Source organism: Enhydra lutris, unplaced genomic scaffold (genome assembly GCF_002288905.1).
Source record: "Enhydra lutris kenyoni isolate GAN:26980312 unplaced genomic scaffold, ASM228890v2 scaffoldscaffold18, whole genome shotgun sequence".
NCBI classification, from domain to species: Eukaryota; Metazoa; Chordata; class Mammalia; order Carnivora; family Mustelidae; genus Enhydra; species Enhydra lutris.
Window position 1 is genome coordinate 25,244,196 of NW_019154102.1, and position 10,358 is coordinate 25,254,553.

Genomic DNA, 10,358 nt, shown 5'->3' on the forward strand with positions numbered 1-10,358 from the left:
AATTTTAGATTTTTTTTTTTTTAAGTCATCTCTACACCCATGGTGAGACTGGAACTTACAACCCGAAATCAAGAATCAAGAATCACATGCTTTATTGACTGAGTGCCCCCAATTTTAGCTTCTTAAAGGGTAATGCTCTCTGTAGTCTCGAGGACCCCGTGCCACCTGTTCTTTCAGGAACTATTTTCTTACCTTTTCTTGCATTCAACAAAGAGTGAGGGCCAGGTAGCTAGTAGGTGCTGGGATAAAACAGTGAGCAAAGATGACCTTATCCGTCGGTGCACTCGTGGAGGAGGGTAATGTCGGAACTAGACAATAATCCAATAATGACACATGTAATTAAAAATTAAATTAAATTAAAAATTGAATTACAGATGATGCTAATGGAAGTTACCTAATAAGATTAGGAGCCTATAATGTGGTTTTTAAGTAGCTAAGATTGAGAAAGTAAAGACAGAATTGATTCAAAGAAGAAGGAGTTTTCTAGGCTGAGAGAACACCCCTATAGAGGGATAAAACTTGGCACATTGTAGGGAACTAGAGAAATATGCACTTTCCCTGCAATACTTCCCGGGGTTGGAGGATGTTGGGGAGAATGCAGAGGAAAAGGTGGGTGGTAGTGAGAGTCTTGATTATTTTGTCCCTTAGCAACCGCCATCCAACATCAAGTAGCCGCCCCCTCGTCGCACTGATTATTGGGAGTTGTAGTCTTGACCTTAGTGAACGGACATGGCGGCCTCCATAGCCGGGACCTGCGGGGCTGCAATGGAGCTGTCCCGAGGCTTTCGAGCCGCCAGGGTGCTGCTCCCTGCTCCAGCCTCCATCGCCTGGCGTAAGTGGAGCGGGGCTTGCAAGCTGGGGCCAAGAAGGAGCTCAGGGCCAGGTTCGAGGGAGGCGAGCCTAGAAGTCAGGGGCAACCCTTGTGGGACCGCGAGTTGGGGGAGATTGCAGGGCTCAACGGGAGCTCAGGGCGAGCAATGTTGACCTCTGTCGCCCGCACTGCAGGGGCCCGCGTGGGGCCGGAGCGTCCGCAGAGCACCAGACCTTCTGAGCCCGGCGCGTTCAAGCCGCCGCCGAAACCTGTCATTGTGGACAAACGCCGTCCGCCGCTTCAGGAAAGGAGGTGAGGCCCGGGCTTTTTGGGTCTGTGCGCTCAGGAACCTGCCTTTGCTTTGGAGATCTTGACTCTAAAGCCGAGCTGGAACGAACTCTCAGTGCACGAGCTTGTGTGCAGGATTCATGAGGCTCATGCAGAGCTCTACCAACTTAGTTTTGTCTTCCTCGTTTTTTCCAAGCCAGGATTGAACTTTCTCTGCAGTCCTACTAAATCAGAACTTCAGTCAAGGATTCCCCCGATTTGAAGCTTTTTGCTTCGGCCTTTAGCCTGTATTGAGAAATTTTCTCTGAAGCACATCGTATTTTACTTGTTTAAGCAGCCGATTATTCCTTGCCTTAGTAAAAATGGGTTGGCCAGAACTCACCCTGTTTTCCCTTCCCAACTCACTTGTTTTAGTTTCCTGAAACTGCGATACAGCGATAAAATTTTCTGCTAATTTGCGTCTTAAATTTGCCTTTCAAAACAATGGGTTGAAAGCTTGACCCACTTTAATGAATGCTGGTAACTTTGGAGGTACCTGTAAATTTAGATGACCTAGGAGTTGCAGAAAGCGTAGAACTGTACAGCAACCTTACTAAAAAGCCAGTTTTTAGCGGGAAAAACTTGGTGTGATATAAGGCTTTCTGAAAGGGCTCTTTGTTGTTGATTGGATTACCTTTGTGTGCCTATGTGTGTGTGTGTTTAACTTTGCAAATATCCTGTTCTAAGCCGAAGTAACACTGAATTTATGGAAGCCAGAGATTCAAAAAAGATTTCCTTATACAGCCTTTTTTTAAGGTGGAAAAGGAATACCTGTTTTAAATGGCAAAACTTCATACCATTCAGTTAAATAGGAATGTAAATCATGTAACTACTTTGGAAAACAATTGGACAAAATTTAGTAAGTTTGAGGTTGTGTATATCGTTCCATCAGGTTGGTACACAACTTAAAGTAATACGAAAAAAATAATAAATATGTACCCTTAAGGATACATGTACAAGGATGAACACAGAGATATCTATCAGTAGGTGAATAGGCAAATACATTTATGTAATAGAGTGTTATACGGCAGTGAAAAATGAATGAACTAAAGCTAACATGGATGAACTTCACAATTAAGATGTGTAGGGAAAAAAGCAACCTGCAGAAGAATTGATACAGTATGATAACATTTTTATGTTTCCCAGACATACATGCATATGTAAAGTATAAAATTCATAGGGGAAATTCTCCACTTTCACAAAGCAATCAAACCTAGCTTCTGTAGTAGCCATACAAGCTGACGTTATATATCTCCTGATGTGATAGAGTAAGACAGTCTCATGATCACCTGTGTAATATTTTTACCCAAAATGTTTCACTTGGTCTACACATGTGGAAACAATAAATCCAGAATCCATGGATTGTCTATAATACAATGGGCTTTGACTATTCAGAACAGTCAGTGTTACAAAAATACAAAGATGAGGAACAGTGCCAGTTTAAGAGACTAAAGGGAGTAATACTCAGGTGTAATGTGTGAAGCTTTTGATAGTTTAGACTGGGCAACAAACAGCTGTAAAAGATCTTTTCCATGACAATTAGATATAGGAGTTTAAATAGATTTAAATTAGTTTAAATGCAAAGTACATAACAGATTATATTATTGAATTAATGCAGAAATTCTTAGATGTCATAAAGGTATTATGGTAAATGTAGCAGAAAGTCCCTATTCTTAGAAGCTTTCTAAAGTATTCAGGGATGAAACATCTTGATGTTCGACATTTTCAAATAGTTCAGGAAAAAAATTGCATGTGTATATGAAGCAAATATGTCAAAATGTTGGCAGTTGGTGAAACAAGGTGATGTATATATGGGTGTTCATTGTATTACCATTTCAATTTGTTGGTGGCTTTAAAAATTTTCAGAGGAAATTGAGTGTTGGGGATCATCATCAAAAAGACATGACCACTGGGGCACCTTGGGTGGCTCATTCAATAAGCATCTGACTTCTGCTCAGGGCATGATCTTGGGGTCCTGGGATCCAGCCCTACTTCAGGCTCTCCTTCAAATAAATTGAAAAAAAAAAAAAAAATCTTTAAAAAAAAAAAAAAAATAGACACGACCACTGATTGATATATGGGCTGGATGCCGCCTGCTCGCCCCCTCCCCTCTTCTTGGAATGTGGGTTTTGCTTGCCTTTCCTGCCCCCACCAGACTGCTCCAAAGACAAAGCCTTGATATGATGCTGTCGTGTTGAAAATGACTATATGGTATGTGTGACTGAGCCCACTTAGGGCCTCTTTATAACTTTTTAAGATTTGACAGTGGGTATGGGGATTCATTTGTCTTGCTGCCACCCAAAATAAGCCCGTATGTAAGTTCCGTTTGCTGTTACTGAAGCTGCCACCTGCCCACCTGAAGTGGCCTGTTTCTTTGGTATCTCCTTTCCCTTAAGAATATGGGGGCCAGGGGCGCCTGGGTGGCTCAGTGGAGTAGAGCCTCTGCCTTCGGCTCAGGTCATGATCCCAGGGTCTTGGGATCGAGCCCCGCATCGGGCTCTCTGCTTGTGGGGAGCCTGCTTCCTCCTCTCTCTCCGCCTGCCTCTCTGCCTACTTGTGATCTTTGTCTGTCAAATAAATAAATAAAAATCTTAAAAAAAAAAAATATGGGAGCCAGTTTCAGGGTACCCCTGGGAATTCCTGAGAGACTGGTGAAGCAACATTAGGGAAATGGAAGAAATGCATAGGAATAATCATCACCAAATTTAATGAATTACCCGTCATAATTAACTGAGGGGAGGGAGGTGTACACTGGGGCTTCAAGTATATTGATCACTTATTTCTTGGGATGGGTAATAAGGACATGAATTTTCAGGGTAATGCAATTTATGCTGTAAAGAAGTTAGCTTAGTGAAGTTAAGAGAATAGGGAGATTACTTTTAAAGTTAGTTTGCAGGGGCGCCTGGGTGGCTCAGTGGGTTAAAGCCTCTGCATTCGGCTCAGGTCATGAACCCAGGGTCCTGGGATTGAGCCCTGCATCGGGCTCTCTGCTCAACAGGGAGCCTGCTTTCCCCTCTCTTTCTCTCTGCCTACCTCTCTGCCTACTTGTGATCTCTCTCTGTCAAATAAATAAATAAAATCTTTAAAAAAAAAAATAAAGTTAGTTTGCAGTTAATGATTTCTAGGTTTGTATTTTTCTAGTGTCACTTGTTTTAACATGTACAACTCAATATGAGGCCTGTGGTTTATGGCCCTAGGCTTTGCAGCCTGACAGACATGCCTACATTTAAATCTTGACTTGATAAGTATATAGTTAATATAACAATATGTCAGTTACTTACCTTCTCCAAGCCTCATTTTCATCTGTGAAAAGGGATGATAACCCTATACCCACCTGATTGTTGTAAGCATTATTCTATACTCTTGGTTTTCATAAGCCCTTAATGCCAGGTGAGTACTCAGGAATTGTTAGCTATTTTCATGGGTATTAACAACAATTTTAGGAATAAAGAATTGACTTTTCTTTAGAGAAGAGCAAATAAAACACATCAATGTCATAGTCTTTAATTTTTTTGGTAAACCAACAGTTTCTCTTTTAAGTTTGCCTTTTATTTTTATTTTTCACAGATTCTTGAGTCCTGAATTTATTCCTCCAAGGGGAAGAACAAATCCTCTGAAGTTTCAGATAGAAAGAAAAGACATGTTAGAAAGGAGAAAAGTAGTCCATATTCCAGAGTTCTACGTTGGTCAGTAAGAGCCGGGTGCTTTTATTATTAGTGGTGGGAAGGGCTCCTTTTCTTCACTTAGGGGAGATGTTTTCCACCTCTCTGGGTTTTGCCCAAACGAGGTACTTCTTCCTAATGTATTAAAATATTTAAGAAGTTATGAGGTTGCCTGGTCATGCTGTTCATGTGTTTCTGCATGTCATGTCAAAGTTCACCTCTCCTCTGCATGTGTAGGAAGCATACTTCGCGTGACCACAGCCGACCAGATTGCTAGTGGGAAAACCAGCCAGTTTCTGGGGATCTGTATCCAGAGATCAGGAGCTGGTCTTGGAGCCACTTTTATCCTTAGAAATACTATCGAAGGACAAGGTAGGTTTCATTGCATTAGTTTGATTTTTTGGAAAGTGTTGTCTCAGGATTCCATTTTGTGTTCTGCATCCTGGGGTGAGGCATCTGGCACTGCCGTGGAGCCTGGGGCCCAAGAATGGACCGGGACAGGCCACCGGATGGATGGTCCACGCGGCACTTCCCCAGGAGGTTGGCTTCTTGTGCAACCTGGCAACAACGGACTTGCCAGCCTCTGGCCACTTCACAAGAGGAGACAGGGGACTGTACACAGTGTGGGGACATTCATTGCTGGAGTAAATGACTCATGAGAACATTAAGATAAACACAGTGATGTCTGGATGAGTCACTTTGTCCTAAAGTGGATGCCCCTGTTTTGCTTTATATTGTGATGGTCACCACAATCATCACAGTTTGATAAGAATCGGAGGAATCTTTAAAAAGGCAGAATTTGTTGTTTATGCCTAGTAAGACAGAGGCCCAAGTGGCCTCTTTTAGAAAGACTATGAGTCAAAATGGCAGGACAGTGAAGTTTTCTTCTTCAGATTTGTGTGCTTCGAGGACGTGATCCCCGACGGTGAAGTATTATATTCAAGAAAAGTGAACCGTGAGAACAGTGACTCTTCTTATGTGGTCCTGACCTGTGGCGCCCTACGTGAGGGGCTCAGCAGGACTAGGCTGGTTGCAGAAATGTGTGCCTTCCATCAGGTCATGTGCTCGAAGACGCTTATAATAGAAAGACACAAGCACAGGTGTAATTTAGACGGACCTTGGTTTGATTTTCTTTCTTAAAATTGAGATAATAGTAGTTTCTACCTCCCAGGGTTGTGGTCAGCTGTGTGCAGTTCTGTGTGTGACATACTGGCCATCGACTCCTCCAGGGCTGTTCACTCCCTCTCACCCTCCCCTAAAGTACTTTCTGTGGACAGGTTGGAGGGAAAAACAACTTTCTTTGGTGGTTTTTTCAGTCCATTGGCTTTAAATACCATCCATATGATGATAGGCCCCAAATCTGTATCTTGGGAACTGACCCTTTCCAAGTTCCAGATTTGCACATACAGTTAGCTTTTCGAGGGCGCCTGGGTGGCTCAGTTGGTTAAGCAACTGCCTTCGGCTTGGGTCATGATCCTGGAGTCCCGGGATTAAGTCCCACATTGGGCTCCCTGCTCAGCAGGGAGTCTTCTTCTCCTGCTGATCTCTCTTTCACACTCTTTCTCTCTCTCTCTCAAATAAATAAATAAAATCTTTAAAAAAAAAAACAACAACAATTAGCTTTTCGACATTTCCAACTGGATGTCTTTTAAGCTTGAGTTCCGAATAGGATTCTGTGTCCCCTCACAGTGTGTTCCTCTTTGTTTTTTCTATGTGTGGAAACGGCACCACTGCCCACCCGTTTACTGAAACCAAAAATTTAGAAGCTATAAAAATAGCTTACTAATAGCTTGTAAATCGTTTATTTATTCTCCATTCTCACCCACATCCAGTCAATCGGTTTTTCTTGGCTTAATCTCCAAAAAAATACTTCTGTTTTGTTTGTTTCCATCTCCATCTCCATGGCCACCACTCCCGTCCACACCACCACTGCTCCCTGCCGGCAGCTGTGCTGTATGTCTGGTTTACCTTCCTGACCCACTACCTCACTAGGCTCCAGCCAGAAGGACCTTTTTCTGTTTTTGTCCCAATATAGCAAATTTGTTAAGACCCCAGGACCTTTACATTTGCTGTCCTTTCTGCCTCGAGTTTTCTTGACTATTTATAGTGTCCGTTTGTTTATTTTTTTTAGGATTTTATTTTTAAGTAGTCTCTACCCAACGTGGTGCTCAGACCTACAACCCAGAGCAAGAGTCGCATGTTCTACTGATGGAGCCAGCCAGGCACCTTTATCGTTTAGATCAGTTTAGATCATCTTTTCAGAGAGGCTTTCTCTGACTATACTATTTTTGTTCTGCTTATTCCCTAGCCACATGTTATCACTGTTTGTCTTGACTCTATGATATTAAGTGAAATTATGAATTGTAAGTGAGATTATGGTGTGTTTATTGTCATCCATTAGAATGTAAGCATTAGGAGAAGAAAAGGATCTTGACCTATTTTGAGTTTACTATAGGTACAGTTCCTAAATCCTGAGTACCTGGAACAGAACAGGTATGTAGTAAATCATGGATTAGATCCTGGCATTAAATAGTAGATGTAATGATGATCACATATATTTGTATTTCTCTTGGGTTTATTTCAGGAAACCTGAGAATATACTCTTTCCCTATAGCATTTGATACTACAGAAGACATATCTTCAGGGGTTCCGAGCTTGCTTCATATAGAGGGCCCCAGCATGTTTTAAAACCCAGGCCGTCCTTTAGAGGGGCTTCTAAACCAAAGTTAGAACTTGAGAATTTATTTATTCTTTTTTTTACGTCATCAGTCCTGTTGCCCTTAATGCAAAAGATTAACTTTTATTTAAGTAATTAAAAAATAAACAAGAACACGGCAGTGAAGAATTTCCTCAAATTTTCTCCGTGTGACTACTATCAGAACGTGAAGAGATGTGTGCCTGTTTATAGAAGACATTTTTCTTTAAACTATCAGATTCTCAGATTTTTCACTTTTTTGTCTACATGGACTTTAGCTTGTTTCTTTTTCTGTTGATCATCTTCATCTTAAAAATGACAAATTTATGTCACATTTCCTATGTGCAAAACTGCAAGTTCCGTTATGAAGTAGTTCTTACTGTTGTAGGAGGCATATGCAGACATCTGGGTTTAGAGGGTAAGAATATATTTTCTCTTTTTAGGTGTTGAGATTTGCTTTGAACTTTATAATCCTCGAATCCAGGAGATCCAGGTGGTCAAATTAGAGAAACGGCTGGATGATAGTTTGCTGTACTTACGAGACGCCCTTCCGGAATACAGCACTTTTGATATGGATATGAAGCCGGTAGCACATGAACCTAGCCACGATGTTCCTGTGAATCAGGTATAAGCTGTACTTTTGGAACTGAAAGTTCTCTGTAGAAAGAGAATTCTCTGTAAGAAAGAGTCATCTTAATGAAAACTTTTAGAAGAATATTTGCTTGTGATTATCAGCTTAAATTATTATTATTATTATTATTTTTTATATCTTCCATAGCTGAAAGTAAAAATGAAGCCTAAACCCTGGTCCAAACGCTGGGAACGTCCCAAATTTAATATTAAAGGCATCAGATTTGATCTCTGTTTAACTGAAGAGCAAATCAAAGAAGCTCAGAAGTGGAGTCAGCCGTGGCTTGAGTTCGATATGATGCGGAAATATGATACTTCAAAAATCGAGGCTGCAATATGGGACGAAATTGAAGCATCGAAAAAGTCCTGATTCTGAGAATCAGTTCTGTTCTTGCAGAGGAGATGCTGACTCCCGGAGGATTTCTTTAAGGACCAATTTAATTTCTTATATGAGGACATAGTCATTAAATCAACTTAACGTTCATTAGTTTACAAGTACTGTTGTACTGTTGTAAAAAAATAAATAAAATGAGCACACCAGTTCGTTACTTTAGAGTTATCTCATTACCAAAATGCTCTTCATCGAGTCTGGATCCTGAACATGGAAGTGGTAGGATGATTTTTTTTAAGTTTGTAAAATAAATTGTAAATACAAGAAAGAGATGATATGAAGAATAATAATAAAGTGAACATTGATACCTCAGGGCAAGAGGTAAAACATTTAGTAATCTCTAAGAAGGTTAAGAAACAGAACACTTACTTGGATTTCTGTGTCTGCAAATACATCCTTCTCTCCTCCCCTGGATACAAGCACTATCCTGACTGTGTCAGTCATTCCCTTGCATTTCTTTTGGTTTATTACCTACATATACATTCTAAAACAACATACCTTGTTTGGGGAAACCTGTTGGCAGATACAAGAGGACAATATCATTATTACATGAAGGCTTCAGGGAGAACCTAAGTCTTCCGGTCATAGTCCAGCTGCATTTTCCCTGAGAATATACAAGATCACTTTGAGGCGGTTCATGGCTAAGGTCGTGAGTCCTTAAATAGAAGGCTCACCACAGGCCATCTGATAGGCCAGAGGGTGGGTAACTGATGCCTGGCAGAAATGTGGTGGAGGGAGTAGACTGCTCTATATGCTCTGGTTTTCACCTCATGATGAATCAAACTCCAGCTCAGAGGACAGCTCAAAACAATACTTCTGTGGGTTACTGGGAGTGTCCTTGCTGATCCATGTAGCTGAATGGAGTGGAAACCTGGCGCGTAAGGACATGGTGAAAACCAGTCTCAATGGGGTAGTTTGAGCTAGGCTTCCCTGAGCATGCTGTTCCTCAGATTAAAAAGAGTACAGTACCGCACAGGGCCAGCACAGGTCTTAACGAGGGCAACGCTCATGAAGACATGTAAGATGTCTTAAATTATGCTGTGTGGATCCAGCCTCTGGTGCTTGGCTAACTGGGGATTTGCATTCACTTCTCTCCTGTGCTGATCGGTTTTGGGGATTTTTTGGCTTTCTGTTTAATTGTTACTGTTTTCTGGAACATACCTTTTGGTAAGTTCTAGAGGAAGTATGTACGAATATAAATCTTTTGAGACCTTACATGTTTATCATATCTAATATTTTGTAGAATTCTAGGTGGGGTGTAATCTTCAGAATTTTGAATATATTGCTACATTGTCTTATTTCCAGTTGTGTTGCAAAATCAAAACCTATTTTGATTTCTGTTCTTTGTATGTGACTCGAAAGCTTGTAGACTGTTTTACTTCTCAAGGTGATACAGTTTCACAGTGATGTGCCTTGGTGTGAATCTATATTTATCCATTATGGTGGACATTTGATGTATCCTTTCAGTATGCTAACTTGTATCTTTCACTTCGACGGGGGAGGAGGGTGCGGAATCTTATTCATTGATGATGTCCTCTCCTCCACTGCTCTTTGATGGCTCTCCAGGATGGATCCCTATCCCTATCCCACCCACAACCCCATCTGTTTGTTTTTTAGCTCTTTAATTCAATCTTCCAACTCTGCTTCGCTCTCATATTTCTAAATCTGAAAATCCCTTTTTGATTTGTGATTATTCCTTTTCTTATTAGTACTTCGTTCTTATTCTGTATTCTTGCCTATGGATTTGTTCTGTTACCATTGAGTATATTCATAGTGTTTGTGTGCTCTTGGTTTTTTTTTTTTTTTTTTAATTGTTTTTCTGCAGGATCTGTTTTCTTCAAA

The 10,358-nt window shown here is 41.0% G+C and overlaps 1 protein-coding gene across 1 annotated transcript; it reads left to right on the forward strand.

Annotated features, from left to right (window-relative positions):
• Positions 1 to 729: 729 nt before the first annotated feature.
• LOC111148177 (mitochondrial ribosomal protein L19) lies at positions 730 to 8,673 on the forward strand. Its single transcript, XM_022504626.1, has 6 exons — positions 730 to 832; positions 1,006 to 1,123; positions 4,706 to 4,824; positions 5,038 to 5,172; positions 7,939 to 8,120; positions 8,274 to 8,673. Exons 1-6 carry the CDS (start codon positions 730 to 732, stop codon positions 8,493 to 8,495), a joined length of 879 nt encoding a protein of 292 aa, XP_022360334.1. The 3' UTR covers positions 8,496 to 8,673.
• The last annotated feature ends 1,685 nt before the right edge of the window (positions 8,674 to 10,358 follow it).